The sequence below is a fragment of the Panthera pardus genome, unplaced genomic scaffold (assembly GCF_024362965.1).
Source record: "Panthera pardus isolate Hobbes unplaced genomic scaffold, ASM2436296v1 HiC_scaffold_10, whole genome shotgun sequence".
Lineage (NCBI taxonomy): Eukaryota > Metazoa > Chordata > Mammalia > Carnivora > Felidae > Panthera > Panthera pardus.
The window spans coordinates 45,513,387-45,541,152 of record NW_026526655.1 but is presented as its reverse complement, the minus strand read 5'-3'; the positions used below and the strand labels follow the sequence as shown (position 1 = coordinate 45,541,152).

Here is a 27,766-nt window from a genome sequence, read left to right as displayed (position 1 = left end):
AATAAACGTAAAAAAAAAAAATTAAAAATTGAGCTAATAAACTACCTAAACCTCTCAGATATTTTTGAAGGAGAAAAAAGAGTGAATTCGCAGTACCATCTTCATCCACCCATCTACACCCATCCTACACTGGTATAAACCCAGTGCCATGGTGGCTACTCTCAGGGGCAAATTTATCCATGTCACGTATCCTGCTGAATCTGTTGCCACTCATCTATGAAAAATTATATTTATCTACTCAACTATCCCTTTTCTATACTCCTCGTTCCTCCAGAATTTAAGTTGGTTCTGAAAAAACTGGTAGGGACCTGACGCAACCCTGAAATGCAACTGTGGGATTAGATTAAGTTACTGTACAGTTACCTTGGAACCAGGTGCTCCAACTTCACCTTTAGGGCCTTCAAGACCTTTGTGTCCCTAAGAAGAAAAATATAAATTTGTGTTTTTCTGCTCTTTTTGGTTATTAGATGTGTAAAAGAAGAACCAAAAATAAGCTCACAGAAAGTGTCTTATAAAAACAGATATTTAAAGTCGTTACCCAAAATGTTTACAAATTCTCAACATTTTTTGAAAGCCTATTCAAAGAAAATTAAATTAAAGGTTTTTTGAAAGCCTATTCAAAGAAAACTAAAAAGGTTTCTCCCTTCAAATAACATTTTTAATTTATGATGTTCTCACCCTTTAAATTTTTGTGACTTCATAGAAATTTATTCTATAACTACAAATGAAAAACTTATGGTGGCTTTATAGAAGACAAGTAATTGTAGAGTTTATATACTTACAAGATATGGGTTATAACCGGGTTGATGTTCAAAATAATTAATAACTAGTAGAGCACCAAGCATTCTAATCAGAAACTCACTACTCAAAACAGAGACCAACCAGTATATACTTATTAAATATCAGCCATACTTTGTGATAGATAGATGATAGAAAGATGATAGATGATAGAAGATAGATAGATAGATAGATAGATAGATAGATAGATAGATAGATCTATCTACCTGCAATTTTTGGAATTTTGAGATTTGCTTCATTTGAAGGTAAATATTAATGCTGTTACATTCACAAATATGCTAACTTAAATATCCAATCCTATTTATCTAAAACACACATTGCAAACATACAAATATCTATTCTCTCCATATGTCAGAGCGCATTCATTTCATGGTTTGGAAATGCAGAGAATAGACTCCCCTTAAAACTGCAAGTCAGGAGGTGTTTCTTTACAGTTAACTTTAACAAAATTCATACAAACTAGTAATTAACAATGATCTTCTTTACTTGTTAACTCACAAGGAAACACATTCAAAACTGCATTTTGTTAAAGTTTCTGTAGTAAAATGTAGAAAAACTGAACTATGCAAATATTGCAAAGTTAAAAATTCCTGAATTTTTTGTTCCTGGTACCACTACCACAATTTACTAGGCAATATACCTGATGTAATGAAAGGCAAAGACAAAGACAAAGCCACAACAGATAAAAGACCTCAGGAACATACATCAATTTAACACCACGTTGCATTAGTCAATAATTGCACTGTTTGCAAACTGTGGCTATGACAGACGTGAACAAAAAGGGTTTCCTGTTTAAGCTGAAATAACTTTTCTGACTATGGATCATCACTCCTCTCTGGCAGATTTTTACAGTTCCTCTCAGGTATTTGGGATGACTGCCTCAAAGTAACCTGCAGCTTTCCTGACAACTCCTCGCTCTCTCTCCTGCTAAGAACTGTAGCTTTTTCTTCTGAATTATTTTAGCAGCTTGTACCACCATATCCACCACTTCCACCACCAGATCCATAACGATTACTGTAGGGACAAGCCCACGTTTCTTCCACCAAAACTGCCCCCTTCATGAGTCTATAATTTGATTGCTATTGTCCTCTATAATTTCCAAAATCATTATGGTTCCCACCACCACCATAGTTGCCTCCAACATTTCCTCCTTCATGGTAAGCATTATATCCTCCACCACCAAAGCCAAATCTGCCTCCTTGGTTTCCATATCCTGGTCCACCACCACCATAGCCTCCTCTACTATTGCAACCAGGACTACCCCCATAGTTGCCACCATCACCTCCAAATACACTTTATCCACCATCACCTCCTCCAAAACTACCTCTGCTGCCATTGTCTCCACCACCATAGCCTTCTCTTCCACCAAAGTTTCCACCATGGCCAAAGCTACCGCCACCTCTAAAGTGTCCTCCACGACCCATAGAGTTGCCAGATCCAACTCCATGACCTCTTTGTGATCTAGCAGACTGCATTTCTTGTTGAAAAATGGCCTTTTCCACTTCACAATTATGCCCATTAGTAGTATGGTATTTCTGAACAACAATTTTATCAACCTTATCATGATCATCAAAAGTTACAAAAGCAGGGGCGCACTGAGTGGCTCAGTCGCCTAAGTGTCCAACTCTTGATATTGGTTCAGGCAGGTTGTGATCTCACAGTTCTGTGCTGATAGTGCAGAGCCTGCTTGGGATTCTCTCTCTCCCTCTCTCTCTCTCTGCCCCTCTCCTGCTTGTGCACATGCGTGCACTCTTTCTCTCTCAAAATAAATATTTTTTATAAAAGTTATAAAGGCAACCCTCTCTTTTTTCCACTCTGCCTGTCCTCCATAACTTCTATGGTTTCAATCTTGCCATACTTTTCAAAGAAGTTTCTCAGGTTATACTCTTGTATATCTTCTGTCATACCACCAGTGAACACTTTCTTCATCGTTAGATGGACAGAATCCTCTCTAGAAATATCTCTCTTTGGTTCCCCTTCACACCCATCAACCTTTTGTTGTCAAGCACACATTGCTATTGCCTCCTCCTAACACAAGAGCAATTCACAAAACCCAAACCCCTGGGGTCTCTCATCACCATGAAATCTGTGAGTGTGCCATGTCTCAAAATGCCCTCTGAAGCCATCATCTGTAGTTTCAAAGCTCAGACCACCAATAAACAGTTTTCTCAACTGCTCTAGTTCTTTGGATCTTCCTCCTCCCCCTGCTGGCGGCAGCCACTGCTGAAGTCAGGTTGGGGGCTACTGGGCAGCAGTTTTACCTCCGTTTTGAGTGAAATGTAATTTCCATATATGTAGATAATATATAATAATGACATATTAATTATCTTGAGTTATAAAGACAGAAGCATTCCATGCCTTCCACATCGGGGTTGACTGGGTCCATCCTATGTTTTAGAGCACTTTCTAGTATCATGTCACTTATTTCATTATGGAGCAGTTATTTTTTCTTAACTGTAAACCTTATTAGCCTGAAGCTGACAACCATGGGATTTTTCTCATTCACCACTATGTCTTCTTTTGTAGCACAGTAGCCAGCATGGGGGTAAGAACACAAAATATATTTGTTATAGAATCAGACAAAATTCAAAGGAAATAGAAAAAAGCATTGTGAAGTTGGTGACCAGAGATGAATACTGACACTACAGCCAGTTAAAGACAACCGACAAATAGAATTGTAAAGATGTTAAAGGTAATGCCCCACCCACCCCCACCCCACCCCCCCCCCCCCCCGGACCCTACTGGTATAAGCCATGGTATCTGCAAGGATTATAAAGGATTGAACTTACTCGGTGACCCTTCAGGCCTGGAAGACCAGGAGCCCCAGGAAATCCTCGAGCTCCCTATGGGAAAAAATAGAGAAGGCATTTGAGAGTCATTAATAAGAACAGGAAACTGCTTAATACACTTTTTGTTCAAACTGAATATCTAATACATAGTTTTCCACTAACATACCAAAGAAGAGAAAGGGGCAGTGTACTTTTAATCTGTCGAAATACACCTAGATGATCAAAAATTAGCAAAGCAAACTCACTGTTAGGTATGGAAACATGACTTACACAAAGACATGGAATAATGCCAGGTATTGATTTGATGACATTTCCAAATTTTGAAATTATATCACTGCATTATAATTAGTAGCAAAAAAAAAAAACCCCACAACATAGAAAAAACAAAGAAAAAACAAGAAAATAAGCCTGAATCAACATGTTCAATGTCTGAATCAACTAAGTCACTGTATATGGAAAAAAACCAGAAAAGTAACTTAAGGAAAACTATGCTTTCTCTATATTGTGCTTTACTTGTGGCAGAAGAATCAATACACTTGTACACACCAATGTGTTTTATTTTCTCTGAACTACTAAATATTGGCAGCAGAATATGATTGGGGAGATTGCATTAAAATGTGATCAGAAATTGATTTCAAGTAAAATTTTCAGAAGCTTTATGGATTTGTGATTGTTTAAAAGATTAATTGAAGAAATGAAATATCCAACAGAAGGGATGGTCAAGAATACGGAGAGAACAAGTTGGTTCCTTGACTCAATAACTCCTTAATTGATGCTAATTTTGTGCATCCTCCACCTAAGCATAGTGAATAAAAAACAATAGAAATCAAACAGAAAATTAAATCCAAATGGTATGACTACTTTGAAATGATGCTTCAAACTTTTTCCTCATACCCTCTTAAAATAGATAAGGACCCGGTGACTTAATTATTCAGTTATTCTCATTGCCTACATTAATTTGGTTTTGAACTGAATGCTATTACCACTGGTACCAGTCGATTGAGTACACTGATAGCATAGGTTGCTGTATCAATTATTAACAATTATTACTATTAATCTGCATATGCCTGGCACTAAGCCTTATGTGAGTGGGCATATCCCTGGCACTAAGCCTTACGTGAGTGGGCATTCAAGGAATAATCATTGTATAAACAACTGAAGAAATGGTTTAACATTTCTCTTAACACTCAAGCACTTTTCCTAAGCCTTCCTAAGGAACTTCTCTTATTCGAACACAATCTTACACAGATGGAAAAGTCTTCTGTTTTGTACATCATTGCCTTCATTCACTGTTTCCTAAATGAGTGAATACTCCTTAAATGAAATTCATATGATAAAAGCAAAGCAATCATTCCTCTGTGACCTCTTGTAGGGAAAATGTCTCAGTAGTGCTTTAAGGAAGGATTATAACAGTCAGGGCACATCAAACCACGTTCTCTGGACAAATAAAGTTCCACTAATTCTTCTGTTTACACAGCCCTGCTTAGGAATTCCTCACTTCAAGAACTTCCTTTAAGTTTTTCCACTGGAATGCTCCCCTTTATGTAGATTTGCTCCCCCTCTTTCCTGAGCAGAAAACACAGTACACTGAGCCTATAGGAGAATTACTGAACTATGTTATTTCAAGTAATTAGTTAACTTTGAGTTTTTGTGGTCTGCAAGGAAATTCTCAAGTGATTACATATCTCTAATGCAACAAGAAAATGAACCAGATGTACCAGTACTCATAAAATTTTCTCTTTCTGCTGACCCAAGACTGTCATCACACCCCAATCACATGTCATTGCACAGCGCTCGCAGAGTGCATCTGTGACATGCTGGCAGGGCCTGCTTCCTCCCCATGGAGGGCCCACACTGAGAGGATGTGCAAGAGTGCAGCAGGGTGGGAGTTCAAGCCTGGACCGGCTGACGTGGACATCTGTGCTAATGACTAAACCTCATGCCTTTGTCTGCACTGACTCCCCAGGCTGATGGGGGAGGAAAGGAAAGAGAGAGAGCAGGGAGCTGGGAAATTGGTTTTATATTTGAAACTAATCCTTACAGCCCTGTAAATTCCCTTAAAAGATGAGCACTCATTTATTTAAAAAAAATCCAAGCATTGAACCTCAATACTTTTCAGGAAGTAAATGGAGACTAATTCAGCACTATTGGTTGTATTGATTGCAAGAAACATTAGAAAATCATAGGAAATGTAGGGAGTAGAAGGTTAAATCCATTTAGAGGATGCCAGACAAGAAGAAACTTTAAGAGCAAGAATGTTAAGAGGGTTTCGCTTGGTGATCTCTAATTTTCCCCATTGGCTGCGTAGCATATCCTAGCAGAGGGCCTATAAAAGTAACATGAGTGAGGACAGAAAGGTGGGCTTAGAATATGGCCAAGGGGCTCAGATCCTGAATTCTTGGTGGAGTGCGTCACCAGGGACATGTCTCTGTAGTAAACCAAGGGGGGAAAAACAGCTCTGTTAGGAGTGCTGGCCATCAGTATATCTTGTCATAAGATTTTAGGGTCCAGAACACCAATTATGGATTTCAGCCAACATTAGGGTTTGGAGAGCAGCCAAAGAGGCATAATTTATTGCCCCTATCATATATAAAAAACAAATCAATAAATTTTCAAGCTGTTCTTTTTGATATGTGAACAACAAAAAATAAAATATTAAAACGATAAATGGGATTAGGATGTTGGGAAATGTAAAGAGGTCAGGCTGGTGACTTTGCAAATTTGACAGTAAGTTTGGAGAGTATCCGTATTAGGTTATAAAATGATTATCTGATGCCAATTGTTCATATGGGGCCAATGCAAAGTAGGAAATTGGAATTAGCTATCACTCTGGCAAAATGTACTGCTTCACGATGACAGAAGGGAACATATGTTGGTGAGAGCAACTAGTCCACATGCATAGAATGAAGCACAAGGTAATTTTAATGTTCTTTGCCTTTCAAAGTTGGCCTTCATGGCATTGTACTGACAATTATAAACTTACTGGAGATCCTGCAAATCCCACTTCACCAGGGTTTCCATTTCTACCAGGTTCACCCTTTAAGGTAAAAAAAAAAAAAAAAAAAAGGCAAGGTGAGGGAGAAACAAAGAGGATTCAAATGTTCCCTTCTAAGACTAGATGACGAATCAATTGCAGACAAAAGACTTTTTAAGAAAGCTCATGCCCAAAGCTGTAAACAGTATAAAAGTACTGGCTCTACTCCTGATGGCAATCCATTAGAGCAAGTCAGTTTGTGAAGTTCTCATTAATTTATCCAGAAGAAGAAATTAATATAAATTATACTAGTCTGACCTAGCTTACCATTTCATAAACGTCAAAATTTACACACATGTACACACAGAGGCATATGCTATGAAATTCTATATCCTCATGTGGCACTGAATTAAAAGTTTTTAAGAGTACTACTTGTCATTTCTTGTGATAAACTAAGAACTACTAGACATATTTTCCTTATGACCAAATTCAATGTAATCTCCTTAAATAAATCTCACGACACACAAGGAGAAAGTATTTACTTGGTGTAGTATCACAGAGAAATTAATGATTTAACCATGGCTTTATCCTCAGCTTTGGTACAACTAACAAAAAAAATCCAGAGAAGCAAATCTGTTTTTGCACCCTGTTTTTAGATCACATGTTATTACTGTTAAAATCTGAAGTTGAGTCTCAACTTTAAAAATGAGGAAATGGCTTTTTCAGCATTGGAGAACAATATTGGCACTATACTATCAGCACGTTAAAAAACTCCATTCAATGAAGACCTCGTGATGATGGTTAGCCATCAGAGCAATGTATTTTTCTTTAAATTCATTTCAAAGGTTCCACCAGCAAAAGTCGTGGCTATCATGACAGCAATTCTAGTATCTTACAGAGAAATTATAATGGACAAAAAAAACCTGGGGAATACAAGGAAAAAGAGAATACCACCAAGATTAAGAATACTTTTAGATTTTGTAAAACCACACTCTGAGTTCTCCAGTTTTGTGTGCATTTAATGGAAGCTAAAAGTGGAGAAAATAAATTGGGAATTAATGAATAATATTCATGTAGCTCCTTCTTAATTTCTGCAAAATTTCAAAGCAAAATGAAGGATGGCAGCTTACATCTTCACCAGGTTTTCCAGGAGGGCCCTCTGGTCCACGCGCACCTATTGGGCCCTAATAACAAAATAAAACAAAAGGAAAAAAAGAAAATTTACTTATATTTACCTATACCTACCAATGAGATAATCTAAAATATTGTTGAGACAAATGAAAAATATCACAGAAAATAGCTTTATTAATATTCTGAATTTTATGTTGCATGCCTCGATTAGGTACTCAAAGGAAAGAATTTTAATTTTATGAATGCAAATATCTCAGCATGGTCTGCTAACCATATTCAAAGCCTCTGAACTTAAATACTCTACTACAGGGGCGTCTGGGTGGCTCAGTTGGTTAAGCATCCACTTCAGTTTGGGTCGTGATCTAGACATCTGTGAGTTCAAGCCCACGTCAGGCTCTGTGCTGACAGCTCAGAGCCTGGAGCCTGCTTCAGATTTTGTGTCTCCCTCTCTCTCTGCCCCTGCCCCACTCACACTCACATTCTCTCTGTCTCTCAAAAAATACATAAATATTAACAAAATTCGAATACCCTGCTATAAGAAACATATGTCTTAAGCACTGTCCATAATACAGGCCTCCTGAACTGGACTGTAATTTCTTGCTACTTTAGGAAAGAGCTGGTAAAATAAATAATTCACAACATTATTATAATGCTGGGCCCATATTTAACTGGGTCTACATGCTTACTTGACATTTACCATTGGTCCAGGTTCACCAGGTTCGCCAGGAGGTCCTGTAGGGCCAACACCACCCTAAAATTGAGAACAAATTATGTAAATAAATATAATTATATGTTTATTATATATACAAACCAAAGAAAAACAGAATAAATTAAATTGTTGGCTCTACCACTTTCCAACTTTGCGTGAGTCACTTAATCTCTCTATACCTCAATTTCCTAATCTTTGAAGTGAGAATAATCAAGCTACCTACTTCATTAGGCTATTGTAACTCTCTTAATAACAAATGCATGTTAAGAACCTAGAATAATGCTGGCACAGAGTGTTCCATCGATGGGATAGCTATCATCATGATCATGATTGTCATCTTCTTCATCATCACCAACAACTACATTTTCTATTCACCAATGGCAGTAATATAAAATGGCGTGAGGTAAAACTCCACACACATGATAATGACAATATGGTAAGAGCTAAGAATTCTTTCTTTCCCTTTCTCTTGAAAACTTATTTCCTACTGCTGGTTAAATCACCACAAAAATTAAAAGAGCACTACGTTACTATTTTATTGGTATTTGATATGCTATAGAAACAAAGTATAGTATTATATTCTTCTTAAAGATTCCATGGATTGATTACCTTGACTGTGATTTCTAACACCACATGGTGGTAGCTTCTGTGATCTGATTTCACAGCCTCAGAGTTAGCACATAACCAATTATGAGAATTTTCATTATGATGTGAGATAATGATCTGTTATTTCAGAAGCGAAGGTACAAAAATTCTTTTCATTGGAGGCCAGTCACATAAAGAATCCAGATGATGGAACTTCAGTCCCATGAAGAAACTTGAAAAACATATTGCATATATTTCTGAGCAGAAGTTAATTAAATACAGCCTGTTCAAAGTGAGCATTACAATATGAAATTGAAAGGCTGGCCAAAAAACACTCATGTCACAGAGACCTTATTTGTATTTGTTTCTTTTTTGCTATAGTATGTAGTTTAATCATAAAAAGACTTACTTGCTGCCCTTGTAGGCCTTGAGGTCCCCTTGGGCCAACAGGACCCTTAAAAACAAATGAGAAGAAGAGTTGGATAGTGTTCATGACAATTAGGCCAAACATTTCAAAAATGTTGAATCAGGCTTAGAATCTGGAAAAGTGAAGCTCTGACAGCAGAAGATGATGACATTCTCCATTTGTACTCATCTGGAATGCAGCTAAATTCAAGAAGATTAAAGTCTGGACAACATTTGGGATGATTTTATACATACTTTCAGTCTCATAAAGGGAAAAAAGGATATGCCTGTATACACCCAATGTCTTTGGAACAAGAGCATTTGCATGCATGAGGGTGGTTCTGTTAAGCCAGAACAGCCAACAAAAGAAAAATCTTGGCAGTCATTATCAAACTGTCTATATCAAACTGTTCTTCAGCTTCATGGCAGAAAACTCATAATTTAAGTGAGCACATCAAATTAAAGACTTATGAAGCCATCAACAATATTGACTAGTTTATATTAAGTGTTAATTTACAATTATCTATGGCACTGAGATTTCTGGATTCTTTCTGTCTTTCATAACATACATTTAAAGGATCCACACAGGCTTTCCCCTATTAAACATGAAATAATTATACCAAGGCATGACAAAGGGAAGAAAAGGAAAATGCAATTTGAAACATTTTATTAATAATATATCTACCTAATTTTACCTAATTTTGCAAATGTCAGGGAAAGTGAAATAAAATCAAAACCATTTGTTCTTATGGCAAAAAAATTAAACTTTTATTGTGAATTGATCAGATTTTTAGCTAGTAAGAAAGTAAAAGCCCCATTAAAAAAAATAAACATAGGGATGCCTGGATGCCTCAGTCGGTTAAGCCGACTTTTACTCAGGTAGGGATCTTGTGGTTCCTGAGTTCAAACCCAACATTGGGCTCTCTGCTGTCAACGCAGAGCCAGATTTGTATCCTCTGTCCCCTTCTCTCTCTGCCCCTCCCCTGCCCTCTCTCTCTCTCTCTCTCAAAAATAAATAAATATTTAAAAAAAATTAAAAAAAAAGATTCTCCCATAAAATAATAAAACAACAACAACAAAAAAGATTCTCCCTCTCACTCCGGCCTCCCCTGCTCATACTCTCTCAAAATAAATAAACATTTAAATAAATAAACAAACAAACAAACAAACAAATAAATAAACAAATATATATGCAATTGAACTTCTAATGGATGAAAACTCATATATTTCAGAAAAATATCCCAAGATAATCATTGTATGAGCCCATACTGCTAGTGACTTAAAAAGTATACAAACAATATTTAAGTCACTCATAATGCTGGCCTTAAGGATGGGTAAAGGCGGTGGTTCTGTGGTCTAATTTTATACTTGCTATTGCCTTGAAACTCCATTAATCTGGGATGCCTTTGAATTATGTTATGAACAAGAAAAGCGTGGGATTGTTGGTTTGATAAGTATTAATTCATTCAGTGAGCTTGTATTCTCCGAATACCCAGGTTAAAGTACTTGCCCAGAGAAAATGGGACTCTTTTTGGCAGTTGAAGAAATTCAAAAGAGGATCGGAACGGTTAGCAGGTCCAGTCAGGAAACTTCAGAGTTGTTGGCATAGGCATCCAGAGGATATTATGTAGGAAATAATGAAAATTAAAATGGCAAAATTTCCCATGTCAAAATTTTGCCAGATCACTTTTTCTAACACCATTAAAAGTACAGTTTTTGTTGTAGTAGGTTATATGTTTAAATTTTTTATTTTCTTCCAATTTTAAATAAAATATATAGGCAGCCCTTTATTAAAGTCAACAAATACTTCGCACAGTTATAAATGGAACACCCACTAGGCTTTTTTAATTGGTGCATGGCAGGATTTGATACATAAATTGAATGAATTAATGGGTGGATTTATTTAAGAAGACACATATTACTTCTTGGGGTGCCTGGGTGGCTTAGTCAATTAAGCATCCCACTTGATTTCAGCTAAGGTCATGATCTCATGTTCGTGAGATCGAGCCCCACAGTTGGCCTCCAGGCGAACAGCATAGAGCCTTCCTGGGATTTTCTCTTTCTACCTCTCTCTCTCTGCCCTTTCACCACCAACCCCCACCCCTGCCCCAATCTCAAAATAAACTTACAAAAAAATAAGACACATATTACTTCTTAATTAGCAAATTCAAACCTTGCTTTACAAAATGTTATTTTCCACAAGAACCTTGATTATCAGTAAAATTTTCACTTACCACAGATCCAGGCATCAGTCCTACTTGACTCCCAAGTCCAGATTTTTCATCCAATCCAGCCATCTGAGCTGAAAATGGCTATAAATGCAATATCTTCATGTTATTTCCAAAGTAAGAGACATATATCAACAAACTTAAATTCAGAAATGCACATTCTCTGGGATTCTTATAGAATGGCTCTGTTGAGAATCATTTGATATTTTAGACTTTAAAGCACAGAAAAAGATTCAAATTCTTTTTCATTGTATGTGTTTGATTGAACAATCTTCCTTAGAATATTCATGACTATGTTGCTTCAGGATAACGACTTCAATGGGCCAAATGTCTCATACTTGGTAAAAGCATGTATCATTCTTCCAGTCTCATCGATTTCAGCTTTAAATCTCTTTATCTGATTTTCTCCCGTGCCAAAAATCTGAACAGAGCCTAAGAGATGCTTTTAAACATTTTCCCTAAAGATTCCAGTTTCAATTTGAGACTATTTTACTTAGATGGTATTCTTGTTTCTTTGTTCATGACCAGTAAACTTTACACTGTATTTATATAAGTTGATAAAGATTTTACAATCCTTCTAATCTTTGACTATTCTAAGAATTGGCAACAGTTTTACCTATTTTCTTTCACATCACAGAAACTCTGGTAACCCAACTGACCAAAATTGTCCACATATATTCCGGGAGTTCTTTCCAGATTTTGGGGGGTAAATGTGTATATTATTAAAAAAATTAATTGGCAATTACTTCTACAATCAGTTGAGAAATAAATGTATAAATTGTTATAAAACAAAAATCATATTTCAGGGCTCCATATGTTCCTTTGTTTTGCTATGCAATCTACTCATAAATCACCTATGTCTGCCACTAAGAATTCAAAGAAGCAGGTATAGAAAGATATTTTGCTTTATTTTATTTCTCGCAGGAAACTAAAATTTGGGAAGTAATCAGATAACATTTTTAGTGTCAACTAGGTAGCCCTTTCTATATACATCATAATGGATCTGTCATCCTCCCTTCTTGTGGAGGAAATGACACAGATTTTGTGACCATTCTGAGCCTAAGAACAGCAGAAGATTAGAGATGTTTCCCTTTTCAATTCATATTGGGAACAATATTAGCAGTCCTTTAGAATCAGCAGAAAGAACCAAACCAGTTCCAGAACTGACACTGAGAAATAAGTCACTCAAAGCGGTACTTTACAAAATGCTCTTGTGAATTTTCTGACAATTCTCTGTGGGTTTCCGAGTTCACTGCATTCCCTTAGCTGCTGTTGCAGTCAAGGGCCAACTTCTGAACTAAGACAACTTAAACTCTTAATAATGTATCAAAATTTTGGGTGAGGATGGGCAAAATAGGTGAAGGGGATTAGGAGGTACAAACTTCTAGTTATAAAATAAATAAGTTACTGGAATGAAAAGTACAGCATAGGGGATTCAACGAATAATATTGCAATAATATTGTATGGTGGCAGATAATAACTATACTTATCATGGTGAGCACTGAGTAATGTATAGAATTGTTGAATCAATAGGTTGCACACCTGAAACTAATATAACATTGTATGTCAACTATACTTCAAAAATTAAAAAAAAATTAAAAACTAATATATAATCTAAATATAACAGTCAACAATATATAGAACTTACCCTGCTCATGCCATCAGGTCCTGGGTGGGATGGATGTCCAGGAGGCCCAGGGGCACCAGGTTGACCAGGAACACCCGGTTCTCCATCAATTCCCTGAGGACCACGAGGACCCTGGAAAAACAAGCCCATGCTCATTAGAACCCATTGCCAAATATGTACTTAAGTAGAAATCTAAAAGACAGACTTCTTGATGGAGAGGAAGTGTTCATTATGTTTAAAATGAATAGCCATACTGTATGATTCCAACTCTATGACATTCCTGGAAAAGGCAAAATTAGGGAAACAGTGAAAAAGATCAGTGGTTCCCAGGGGTTGGGGTGGGAATGGGGAGATCAAAAGGCAAACCACAGGAGAATTTTAGGACAGTGAAAACACTATGAATGGTACTGTGATGATGATGTATGTATCAGTATACACTTGTCCAAACCCACAGAGTGTACACCACGAAGAGGAACTCTAATGTAAACTATGGACTCTGATGGGAGATGTCGATAATGGGGAAGGCTATGCATGTACGGGGACAGAGCATATATGAGAGCTCTTTGTGCCTGCTTTGATTTTTGATGTGAACCTCAAACTTCTCTAAGAAAAATAAAATCTTAAAAAAAATAGATTGCAATCCAGCCAACTACAGCAATTTCATCAGCTCTGCTGACACTGCTGACTTCAGCACGGATCACAGCCTCTGCTTAGGGGCATGGTATATTTTGGGTAAGAATTTTAGTCTTGATGTGTTAAATCCCCAGTAATGAGCTGTCTTGGAATAATTATAAAATTTTATTGAGTTCACCAGTATTCTAGAATAAGCTTCCTTATTTGGTTGGTTTTGTGGTATTTAACCAATAAGTTCTAAATTCACATGTCTGTCTTAGATTATGGTTAACTATATATGTGCTTGCTTAACCTCCTCCTACTGAAAATATACACATATATATATATATATACACACATATATACATATGTATGTATGTGTATATGTGTGTGTATATATATACATACATATGTGTGTGTACATATATATAGAAGCTCCTTGACTGGTATTTGTGGCTTTTTTAATCTTTCTAATATTTTGATGTTTTGTATAGTTCTTGGCACATAGTAGACCCTCGATATATGCTTATTACATCTTCACATTTCAATCCTCTTTATTCTACTACTTAAGTTCTGGCATGCTTTGTTTTTCTTACCACCCCTAAAGGTGGATCAGACCAATGAGAAACAGAGGAAAAGGCACAGTGATCCAGCCAAGTCTAGTTCTCAGAGAAGTGAGCAATGATTTCTAGCTGCCAAATTCCACCCTCCTCCCAACCCACATTCTGAAGGCAGCTTGGTGAACAGCCACGTCCTCAGTTCTGGAAATGTTCTGTCCTCCAACCTCATCATTCCCACAAGTCTTGTGAAGTATTTTCTGTCTGTTTAACCCTGAAGAGTCTTAACAGTCTTCAAAAAGAAAGAAAGGGCCAAAGAACTCAAAGTCAATATGATTTTTATAGTTAGAAGCAGGGATCAAGAAAAACATGATAAGTGAATTGGAGTTTAAAAAAAGAAGCTTCTCCTCTGTAAACATGAGAACACCTCCTGGCTCACAAAAGTAATTCAAATATGAGCTGATACAGCTGAAGGAGGACATATAAAATAAGATGAGGTGGGAAAGGGGGCAGCTGGCATATGATGGCTTTGGGGAGGGTGGCATAATTTAATTAATATATTCAAATATTTGTATAGATTCATATAGATATATGTATTTCTTAGAAGAGTAGAAGATAAGCAAACGCATCTATTCAAATAGAAGTAGATAGTCTGAAAAACACTTTGAAAACTGATTTCTCAGGAAATTATTCTCATCCTTTATCAAGTCAAATGCTTTCTGACTCTTAAACCACTGTAGAGTCACTTAACTCTTTTCATTAGACATAAGAGGCTGGTGTAAATTGCTGTCTAGGATTCCTGATCATACACATGAGAGCAACATGAGCTGGAAATTCATACTGTCAATGGTGGCACAGACAAAGTTAGTAGTATGATCTACTCAGAGCCTTGTGTGGAAAACTTTTAATGTGTTTCTGAAATATGAAATTGCTAACTGATAACCAGGTATCATTGTATACAAAAAATGAACTAAAACATGTCTCCTCCCAAAAAGATTTCTAAAGACAAAACCAAAAACTGCATTTAGTTTCAATGAGAATAGAGAGAGGCTTGGGTGGTATTGATCCTCAAAAATCATATGCTTTCTCCATCCCTCTGTGATTAATTAATCTGTGATTACTGCATGGCCACCACCCTCCACCGTGATTAATTAATGTGAAACATTAATAATCATGTTTCAAAGTCTTGTTCTGAAGACAGCCCACTTTTCTACTGACTTCATGATGCATTCAGTGTCTCCAAAGAATCTCCTCTAAATAGCCTACATGAGTTACACTTCTACAAATTGAGATTAAAATTAATAAAAATTTTTTAAGTTATCCAAAATTAAGTGAACATAATTATAAGTGAAAGTAAGAAAAAATATAATACATGAGCAGTTTTACTGATAAACATTGAAAACAAAAATATAATTTGGGAACACATTAAAATATATACTTTCATATTTCCAAGTGAGATGAATTACATACATTTTATATTAAGGTAAATATTCTATTTATCATCATTCTCTCCCATTCCTGAAGATACTCTAGTACTAATTTCAGGCAGCCATTTACAATACAAAGTACTTATAGATTACCACTAGGTGGCGACCTTTAAACATTCACAAATAGAAAGGACTAACTACCTCAGTCCTCAGGAACTTTATTCACTACACACACACACACACACACACACACACACATTATGAAATGTTAGAGTTGGTAAAATATAGCATATTTCCCATTTTACATATGTAGAAACAGATCTACAGAGGTTGAGTGTCACATGCAATTAGAACTCAGCACACCCTATCCATCTCCTGACAGATGGCTAGTTTGTCACTATGAAGTTACTAGCATTACTTAGTTAAAACTAAGGACATATGATAAGAGACAGTCCTGGGGGTCACTGACGAGTCATGAAGACTTCCGGAGAGTATTTATATCACAGTAGTTCTCAATCCTGAGCACTTTTGCTCCCCTCCCCTGGAGACACTTGGTCACATCAAGAGACATTTTTGTTGTCGCAATTGTATGTGGGAGGAGGACAGGTGTTGCTACTTGGCATCTAGTGGGTAGAAATCAGGAATGCTGCCAACCATCCTACAATGCATAGCTATTATGTGGCCCCAAATACCAATAGTGTTGAGGCTGAGAAACCATGCATTACATAGTGAGCATTCTGTAGTGTCTGATGGTAACGGAAGCAGGAGGAGAAAACGGTATTTATGATTGCAGTACCACCCTACGTTGTGCAAGCCACAGCTTTAGTCTAGTTAAGCAGCTCCTGCAAGTCTTGGGACCTGAGGCAAAATGCTCTACCAATGGATATTTTGTAACATCATGCCAGTATCTTGCAATTGGCCATAGTGGAAGTATTTACACCAGGGAAATCAGCAAAAGTATAGGCACATTTTTTTAATGAGACAGTTGTTAAAAACTATCATCCCACTGCTTGCTAGGATTAACAGAGGAACAGACTGCCTATTTGGGCAACTGCCAGGATTGTTTTTGCTTAATTCCAAATAAATAACTACTCCTCACTCTTTTAAACACACACACACACACACACACACGCACGCACGCACACACACACACCCCTAATTCCCATTGATTATCTCAGGGCTAACCAAGATAGGAAGGGCAGCATATCACACACTAAGTCAAGAAAAGAAGACAGGGTAACAGCAGACTCACTGAATCCTAACAAGGAATTCTGAAAACGCAATCACTATTTCTATAGTAACTTCCACCTAGACTTAGGACTAAGTGTTATCAATTATCCTGGGCACAAGTATATTGATGCACAATGTTACTGCATGGCTACCACCCTCCACCTAATTGAAATTATCTTCTACCTGTTTATGTCATTCTAGACCCTTGGACAGGCATCTAGAGAGCTACTAACAGTATTCAGGTCACCAATACTCGTGAAGCAGCTCAGTAGAACAGCAGTGAAGAATGAATACCAGCATAAGATAATCAGAATATAGCATTACTGCACACATATAGGACTATGCCCCATTTCTCTGGGGTACTGTCATTTACCTGCATGCCTGCCAATACCATCCATTACTCCAGCCCCAATTTTGTAGTACTGTCATCATGCAATACTTGGTCAAACGTATTCAAAGATGAATCAAGAGGCAAGAGTTCCAAGCAACATGATCTAAAATACATTTTTCTTTATTTACATATTCAAGGTTGTCTGTTGCTCTCCTGCTCATCTATTTCTCCCATATAAATATGTATAAATACATATTTGGAAAGCTAAAGACCTAGAGAGTTAAATTTAGTAGACATTAGACAGAAAATTAAACAGCACAAGTTTTTCTGATTAAAACATAAGATAATGATAGCAATACAAAAATTAAGCGAGTTATTTAATACAGAAAGACATTAGTTTCTGAGGATAAGATATAAAAAGAAACAGAATCGCTATCCTAGGACTTGCTAATAAGAAAAAACATCTGACATGTGTTATATAATATCTTCATGTTTTATCTCCAGGGTATCAAGTTGATCATTTAAATTTAAAGGTGTTCCCTTTGTTCTGGTAATGGATTTGTTGATTTTTAAAATGACTCCTTTGATAGTTCTGCAGCAGCTGCACAGTGAAAATAGATAGAGTGTTATTTGGGAAATAAATTCATTGTACAACCACTTGAAATAAAATTTAGTCCTCTAATAATTTTTTTTTTCCTTTATCCAGTTTGGTTATCCCTGCGGCAACCACAGATCACAGAACTTTGGTGTTTTATCTCAACAGTACATTCCTGGCATTGTTCACTCATGATTTACAACTTCTGAAAATAACATGAGGTATTCATTATGTTTCCTTAGGTTTTCTACTTTACTTTACTTTGACCTCACGAGGGACAAAGAAATGTCATTTGTGTTACCTAAAAAGATAATAGGTAATTATTACCATGTGATACTTTCCTCTGAATCAGAAAAGACCCACAATCACTTCATGACCTGAATTCTGTCACATTTAATAGAGATGAGAGAGAAACAGTGCCACCAACTCTTTGTTGCATCCAGAGAACGTGGTATAGATGGGCTTACCCGGTACATGGTACACTTCACTGAAAAGGGAACTCTGCTGTCAACTTACAGGTTTTCCTTTTGGGCCTCTCTCTCCTCTTGGTCCTTGTGATCCTGGAGGCCCCTGAAATGGAAAGTGATGATTAAGCCTGCAAAACACGTATACTTCAGATGTTTTTATTTTAAATGTTTGCTTGATCTAAGAAAATCGGAAAACAGAAATATCACTTTTTTTTAAATTCAGTTCAGTTGAAGACTGTAGAAAATAAAGCCATGTGCGTATAAAAGCTCTGTGTACACAGAAAGGCTATTTATATTAGCAATGAAGCTTAAAGGTCTGTAAAGAATTAAAGAATTAAGTGTTACATTATAGCATCATGGAGCTCAGTGAGCTAAATATATTGCTTGAATGATAATTACAAAGTTTATGAGGATCATTTTTGCTGTCTTGTCCTAAGCAAGCCTTTGTCACTACATTATGGCCATAAAAACCTACAGTTTGGATTTTTAGAACTACATAGTTGTGCAAACCCTAAATTATCAATGATCTGAGGGAATATATGTATGTGTTTTCTGTCTAGTTACCTAGAATGCTACTGCTAATCCAAACCTGAAATCAGTAGTCTTTTGTGCTAACCCAGTAATATGCTATTCTGCTGTATAATTTCTCAAATTCTATGGAAATACGATTTAATTTCATTAACAGATAAAATTAACAGTTTGTTTCATTAAACAGATAAACGTAGTCTATCTTTAATTATTGCCAAACAATAGGTAAGTGTGTCTTAATGAGTAAAGCTAATCTAAAATTAACAATGTAACAATAGATCATTTTGGCTTTCACATAGCCAATAAAAACACTAACATGGAGGAAAAATAGGGTTCATCAATTTCAGAATGAAATGATCTTTTATATATCATTCATTGCTGCAAAGGAATGCTTACACTTGAAGATGTTTCAAAACAAAATGTTTCAAGAAACCAAGCATCATGGTTTTCATTCTATTGTCTTTTGATGGATATAATATTCATAAAGATGTTCAGTAACTGTAAGAACTTAAGAGTACCATGAATGTTGGAGGAAACTACTTACTGCTGGTCCTGGACGACCACGTATGCCTGTTACCTAAATGATAAACAAGATAATCTGTAAGGATGAAGTTTCAATAGAGTTCAAGAAAAATCAATAGTCAAACAAATAAGAATAACAACAAAAGCCCTAGTGAATTTTTTCAGAGCAAACAGATGTTGTCAATTGATGCCCATGTCCTCCTTGCTTATGCCTTAAGATGTTATCTAATTTAAACTCTCATATACAGAGGCAGGACTGCTATAGGGATTAAGAGCACCACACTGGAGCCAAGAGGCCTGGGTTCAAATCCTAACTCTATCCCTTACCAGTTGTCTGACTTTGGACAAATTACTTATTACTTTATGTTTTCATGTTCCTCTTCTATAAAATGATGATGATGATTATGAAATTACCTCCTTCACAAAGTTGTCATGAAGACAAATATTTGTAAAGCACTTAAAATAGCATGTAAGACATAGTAAGTACACATAAGTGTTTTTAAATGAAAGACAACAATATGAATGGTTTACTTTTTAGGTAATCTTTGTTAAAAACAAGCCAATTTCAAGGCAAAGCAAAAAGTCAAACACTGCCAAATAAATCAACATGCATATACTTTTCTTCTGACAGAGTGATGATAACTCCTTTGAGATCTATGAAACTGATGGTTGAAGAATTTTCATCCCACTTAACAATATACTTTATGATCATGTACAAGTCTAAACAAGTCTTAAGAACTCTTATACAATATGAAATTTCAATCAGGAAAATGGCAAGATATATATCCAGAAGTGTGGAACATTAAGTCATGCCTTTTATTTGGATTACATGACTATTTATACCACAAAAAATAGGGGCACCTGGGTGGCTCAGTCGGGTAAGTGCCCACCCTTAGTTCTGGCTCAGGTCATGATCTCCCAGTTCGTAAGAACTGGAGCTGGGAACTGACAGTGTGGAGCCTGCTTGGGATTCTGTCTCTATCTCACTCTGCTCCTCCCCTGCTAGCACTGTCTCTCTTTCTCTCTCATAATAAATAAATAAACATGCAAAATATATAAATATACAAATATATAAGTAAATAAATAAATATATATATATATATATATATATATATATACACACATGTTAACTATCATTTTACATCCATATATAATATGCTTAACTTTAGAAAACCCTGATTTCCATTTTTAGTCATGGGACAATAAAAGTCAGGAATATTGTAATAAATAAACATTAAATAGTATATTAAAGAATTAACCTCTTTTGGTTTGTTTGTCTTATACTATAGCTTGGTTATAACATAACTAACATCCATTTTCACAAGAGTGTGTATATATGCAAAACTTTAAAACTATACTATAGCTAAGTTTTTTAAAGACACATGAAAACAATATATACATATACTTACAACAGGCACTAATCCTGGTTCTCCTTTTTGTCCCTATGAAGCAAAAATTGTTCAATTATCAAAATATAATAGCTTGGTGGGGATAGTCATATCATATTAGAATATTCCATGTAAACACTGAGAATTTCTATGTAAGAAATGTAAAAAACAAAAATGAGAAAAGAAGCAATATTTATAGTAGTCAGACATTATTGATGAAAAAAATTACTACTCATCTGAAAGACACAAAAATATCAATCCAATGTTTGAAATGCATAACTTCAGTCTTTATAGTGAATAAATCTAAAGAACTGACTAGACCAAGAAATACTTGTGATTAAAAAGATGTAAAGTCAAAGCACCATAGGAAAAACTACCCAAAGACTGAAAACTCAGAGAAAATACAAAACTTGGATATGTTGAATTTTCACACTCATATTCTATGCCACCTAGTTTTAGTAACTTATCAGATGCCATTCCTAAAACTCTTGCCACCTTTTTTAAAACTCATGGAAGAATCTGAGAAATAACAAGAGGTAAGTTTGCTCATCTTCAAAAGGAGGAAAGAAAGAAAGAAAGAAAGAAAGAAAGAAAGAAAGAAAGAAAGAAAGAAAGAAAATACTTATATTGGTTAGGTAATTCTCAATATCTGAAGAAAATCAAGACAAAATATTAACTGAATAGGAAGATAAAAATAACACAAAAAACAATCATAACATAAAGGAAATAACATTGGACAATTTAATTGCCTTTTATAATAGATGTAGCAAACATAACAGATGTAGATGGGATTCTTAGAACTTCAGTCTCTCAAAAATTGTATTCTCAGAGCATGATTTCAAGTACATAGGTAAAATAATATTGGATGAATTCTACCTTCATATACCTCTATTTTACCATGTATCTACTTGTATTATTTATTTTTGAATTTGTCTTCCAACAGATTTTGGTCTCCTTAAGGTTATGATCAAGTCTACTTTACATCCTCGTTTTGTCTAACAGAAAACCTCAATAAATTCTTGACCATATTAATTTCCATTAATATAGTATGAAATAATGCTTTTTACTGGTTAATTGCAAAGTATGACTACATTAAGGATTATATCCAAAATGTAGAAGAAGCAAGAATAATGAGTTCTAGGGGCACCTGGGTGGCTCAGATGGTTAGGCGACCAACTTCGGCTCAGGTCATGATCTCACAGTTCATGAGTTCGAGCCCCTCATCGGGCTCTGTGCTGACAGCTCAGAGCCTGAAGCCTACCTCAGATTCTGTGTCTCCCCTCTCTCTACCCCTCCCTTGCTCACACTCTGTCTCTCAATAATAAATAAATGTTTAAAAAATGTTAAAAAAGAATAATGAATTCTATTTTATTTAATTTTTATTTTCACATATATTGCTCTTTTATCTGATTATAAAAAGTATATTGGTTAACAGAGAATTTTGAAAATATTGTAAAGTTTTGAAACTTACAAAAGAAATTAAATATTATACCCAACACCCAGGAGATAACCACTTTTAACACTGTAGTATTCTTAGTTTTCCATCGTTTACCTGAACTTGGTTTACTTAATCAATGCCTCAGTATTTTACTCTTAGATTATACTTTCACTTTTACAATTAAAAATATCATTACAATGAATACCCTTGTTTATAAATATTTGTGTAGTACCTCTAACTAATACCTTATGGTGTATCTCTAGAAGTTGAAGTTGTAGGTTAAAGATCATACATATTTTTTGGGTGTTTGATCCAGATCTCCTAAGTGTACTCCTGATAGGTACAATTTAGTTATATCCTTCCAGTAGTATCCCACCTCTGACAAAATTTTGTAAAGTGATATTTAAAAATTATTTTACAATCATCATAGTCTTAATAATGGATTCAATAGCAGAACAATACCCTGATCATCACTGCTGATTCTACTGCCAAGATTAGGAAGTCAGGAATAAATTGATAATTCAGCCCTGGGAAATTTCTCTACAGAGGCAGGAGGGAGCTCTATATGAGTTAAGTTCAAGGTAGAACACAAGAGACTAAAAGACAACCTACAAAAAGACTAGAGAAGAAAGGGATGAACACATATGGTCAGTAAAACAGAGCAGGCTTATTTCTGCATTTCTAAGTCTCCTAACTTCTAGCTTGGGTCTTTCCATTTATAACATAATCTGAAAGTAATAAAAATTCATCTTTTAAGAGCTGTAAGGGCTTTCTCTGAGATGCTGAAAGAATTTGAATTATTTAGGAAGGGTAGGTAAATGTGTGCCGAACACCTAAAGGACTTTATGAGAATAATGCTGAAAAAAAAATCTTTATTTCTGGAATAAATTTAGAAAAAACAAGTAAAAAGTGAGGAGAAATTATTTCAACCAAAGAGAGAAAAATGAAATAGTCCACTAAGAATGACTGGGAAATCTCCATTTTATGAGACCAGCAATTACAATGCAGCCTTTGCTCTTACTTTGTGTTTAGGAGAATGGTATTTGCTTGTACTTTTCTCAACTAAATTGTAAGTTTTTTGATGTCTTATTACAAACTTTTTATTGCTCCACAATCCTTGATATGGGATTCAGTGTTACATTATCAGGTTCCATGATAAATTTTTCTAATGATTCTGTGATAATTCTTATTTTGGAAATAAGCCACTAATGTAAGTATTTGTTGCTTTTTTTAAATATGGGCTTTGAAAAAATAAAAAATAAAAAATAATATGGGCTTTGAATAAGTTAATTTATATGCAATGAAGATTTATCTAAACTTTTGCTAAATGTGATTTTCATACTCACTGGGAAAGATAACATTCAAATACTCTGATTCAGATGTGAATTACAGTTTAATTTTACCTCTTGTCTGTTACTTATCACTTAAGGCCACATGGACATGCCTCGTCACTTTTCTAGGATGCCATTACCATGGAGACAGTCACAGTGTTTTGCCCACCATTGCATCATCTGCATCATCTGCCTCATACAGGGATATAACAAAGCCTCAGTAATTATTTGGGGGTTAACATGCATGAGAGAATAGATTATAAATAACAACAGTATTAATATAAGCCAAGCACAAAATACATTTTTATAACATTACTCTGCTCTAATAGTTCTGATGGCACATGATAATAAATGACAGAGTCATGAATATAGCGGCACATAACTAGAATGTGGTAAATTGGCAGCTGGTTTGAGTATGTCTTTCTCCCAGCTGTCCCATACTGCTTTTGGAAAACTTCAGATTTAATTTCAGATGTAAATAAATGTAAGCTGGTATTTTTAGACCTATTCATTTGACATATATTCAAATCTAAATAGCTTCACTGATATTTATTCCAAATAAGACAATTTTTGGTACTGCCTTTTTAATCCAAAAGTATAAAAGTAGCCAGGACCTCCCTTGATAGCATCACTTTCATTTACCATGAAGGTGTAGCATTGCTTTATCACCTTACTGAAGTTCTACTGTATGCAAAAGTAAAGGCAATTTAAAGTCGCTGGTAATCTGCCTAATATCTGCCATGAAATTTGGGATGACTTCCCATTTCCATTCCTGATCCCTGTGCCCATCCCATCTGGATAAGACTGAAGCAAATGCCACAGTTTTTAAATTACCTAGAAAACTGAGAACAATTCCAAGGGAATGTAACTCTCTTCACTCAGGGGGATTACCCATATCCAGATGACAAGTGGCTAAACTGGCCAACTGTATCTAGGCTCATAACAATGTCATACATTGTCCTCTTGAGTGTAAGGCTTGCCTCTGGGATTAGATTTTAGGCTCCTTGAAATGGCAGAAGGGGAGAGAAGAGAAGGTGATGTGTGTTTGGTAAAGTGTTCAATTAATTCTTTTAGACATATCTTTACTTCCCAACCAATAGAAGCAGGACCACAACCCCACTGAACAACAGCCATCACCCACTCACCTACCCTTCCTTCCTTCCTTCCTTCCTTCCTTCCTTCCTTCCTTCCTTCCTTCCTTCCACTAAGCAGTTACTGCACTTCTAATATGTGCAAGGTATATACTAAGTACAGTGATACATGTAAGTAATTCAAAGGCTCATGTGGCACAGTCTCAATCCCTAAGAGATTTACAACCTTCTAGAAGAAATATCTATAAACAAAAATTAACAAAGTGAATAAAATAGAGGCAGTTGTAATCTATAAGCAAAGTAGCTGAACTGTGTTTATATATTTTTATCTATATGGTATGTACTTACAAAAGAATTGTACTTTACAAAAGACTTTCAAATACACAAAGCACAGTCCTGTGTGAACAGTTATCATAGAATAAAAAAGAAATTTATGAAAATGGAACTATGCAAAGTAAAACTTACCTTTCTTCCTCTACCTATAAAAGGGAAAGAATAAATATGTTATTTTATGAAGAAACAGTAATTGAAAATCTCCTAAATATTTATTTTCAATAATAGGTTTTTTGGGGAGTCAGAATTTAACCTAAACAGGTTTCCCTATTACCAGTAAACAAAATTCAAAAGTTGTTTTTGATCAATATTTCCATTACAGGCAAAATATGAATCCCTTTGGAAAATTCCAACATTATTTGATTATCCTTCACACCATTCATATAGCATTTAAAGTTCACTAAATTATAAAATTAACTATTAAAATTGTAATGAATTTTCAATCAATATCCTCTATTTTTTTATGCTTTTTTGAGTAAGCTATTCATTCATATGGCTGAAAAACGAAAATACATTAAAGGTATACAATTATAGAGTGAAAATATCTCCTTCCATCTTGCTCCCTTCCCCTAGTTCCCACATTTCACCCCCACCCCAGAGGGGGTCGCTATTACTGTTTTTTGTTTCTATTATTAGTCTTCCTAACCCAAAACATAATGGGACATTCCATTTATTCAAGTTGTTATTTGAGTTTGTGCTGTTTTATAGTTTTCTTTTTTTTAATTTTTTTAATGTTTATTTATTTTTGAGAGAGAATGAGAGTGTGAGTGGGGGAGGGACAGAGAGAGAGGGAGACACAGAATTGGAAGCAGGCTCCAGGCTCTGAGCTGTCAGCACAGAGCCTGACATGAGGCTCAGATCCACAAACCGTGAGATCATGACTTAAGCTGAAGTCAGAAGCTTAACCAACTGAGCCACCCAGACACCCCTGTCTTATAGTTTTCTTCAAATAGATCTTATACATCACATGTTTATTCTTAGCCATTTTATCCCATCTGTTGCTATTATAAATGAGGTATTTCTTATTCCTATTATTTATTCTATGGGGTGACTGTATATAGCAAACTTATTAATTTGTTTGTTAAATTTACACTGCACTTATTTTTTTAGTATTTTTTTACCTCATTCCCCTAAGTTTTATAAGTACACAATTATATTCTATGCAACTAATCATTTTACCTCCTCTCTTCTCATTTCTAAACCTCTATTTATTTTTCTTATCTAATTGTTTGTTCAGATATTAAATTGTAATGATAACAATGGATATCCATGTTCCATCTCTGAGTCTGGAGAAAGCGATTCTAGTATTAAATATTATAAAGCTTCTATGCTGACATGTAAGTATTTTACCATGTTAATGAAATGCCATTTGGTACTAAGTTACCAAGCATCTTTATCAAGAATACTTATTCATCTTTGCCAAATATCTTATTTCAACTTTTCAACCAAAAGCCCTTTTTTCATAGCTCTGTTATCTATGTTATGGCAGTATTGATTCTTCCTGTGCTTCTTCCTATGTCATCTTCATTTCCCTATGATGGTTTTTGGTTTTGCTTCCACTTCCTTGCTTATCATTAATTTTTGCTATATTTCTAATGTAGGCCTTTCTTAATAAATTACTTCACTAGGTTTTACTTAGTTTATGGTGAAATGGTCATAATTTTTATCCATTTTGTGGTATTTACCAGCGTGTTATTTGGTAAACTTAGCCAAACTCTCCCACCTTTTTTTCCTGAGAGTATTTTTGCATCAGTGCTCTTGCTAACTCTGTTTTTATTATTCATTTTGGAATAAACTGGACTTTTCAAACCCAGCTATTTGTAGAATGTCACATATTTTGCTGGTTTTTTTATTTTTTAAAGTTTTTATTTATTTATTTTGAGACAGAGATAGAGACAGTGCAAGTGGGAGAGGGGCAGAGAGAGAGAGAGGGAGGGAGGGAGAGAGAGAGAGAGAGAGAGAGAGAGAGAGAGAGAGAGAATCCCAAGCAGGCTCCACACTGTCAGCACAGGGCCTGGTGTGGGGATTGAATTCATGCAACTGTGAGATCATGACCTGAGCCAAAATCAAGAGTCAGACACTCAACCCACTGTGCCATCTAGGTGCCCCTATTTTTTTTTTTTAATTTGTCATTATAGTCCCAAGATATTATTGACATATCTCTACAGGTTTAGTTTTACTTTGTTCCTGGAGCTTCGTTGCACATTGCATCAGCTTTGGATAGCCCTTAGGTGTCTTGTTTTTAATTCTTTCTCTTATACCTTCTTCATTATATTGCTAAACTTTGAGTTTGGTTATTTATTCAAGGCATATTGTTACTATTGAATGATATCCAAGAGGAGAGTTGGTAAACTACTCTCTAATTTTTCCATGAAAATATGGTTGAATACTTCATTAAATTTGTTGTGATTTGCAATGGAATTTTTGGCCGGGGGAAATAGGTATGCATGTCACCATTCAGGACTCTGCTAAAACAAATAACCTAATAGTTTAATGCTAATCTTACCTGGTTCACAAAATATGAACTTATTTCTCTTATATGTAAGTGTCTTTAACACATGTATTCAAATACATAGTCTATATTAAACACAGGCATTTTTCTCCAAAATAAGTTTTAAAAACCAGTAATTTATATCATCCTTTTCTCCAGGAAATCTATCCCATTCTCTT

General features: G+C 35.4%; 1 protein-coding gene across 1 annotated transcript in view; it reads right to left on the bottom strand.

The window, feature by feature from the left end:
* The window catches only part of COL5A2 (collagen type V alpha 2 chain), a 147,196-nt gene that overhangs the window by 46,772 nt on the left and 72,658 nt on the right, over positions 1-27,766 (bottom strand). The window contains exons 3-14 of the mRNA XM_019461888.2: positions 25,229-25,242; positions 20,925-20,957; positions 19,538-19,570; positions 18,515-18,568; positions 13,268-13,378; positions 11,626-11,703; positions 9,396-9,440; positions 8,390-8,443; positions 7,692-7,745; positions 6,571-6,624; positions 3,588-3,641; positions 364-417 (exon numbers count right to left, since the gene is read on the bottom strand). Coding sequence (XP_019317433.1) covers positions 364-417; positions 3,588-3,641; positions 6,571-6,624; positions 7,692-7,745; positions 8,390-8,443; positions 9,396-9,440; positions 11,626-11,703; positions 13,268-13,378; positions 18,515-18,568; positions 19,538-19,570; positions 20,925-20,957; positions 25,229-25,242 — 638 coding nt within the window. The remainder of the gene's footprint in view (positions 1-363; positions 418-3,587; positions 3,642-6,570; positions 6,625-7,691; positions 7,746-8,389; positions 8,444-9,395; positions 9,441-11,625; positions 11,704-13,267; positions 13,379-18,514; positions 18,569-19,537; positions 19,571-20,924; positions 20,958-25,228; positions 25,243-27,766) is intronic.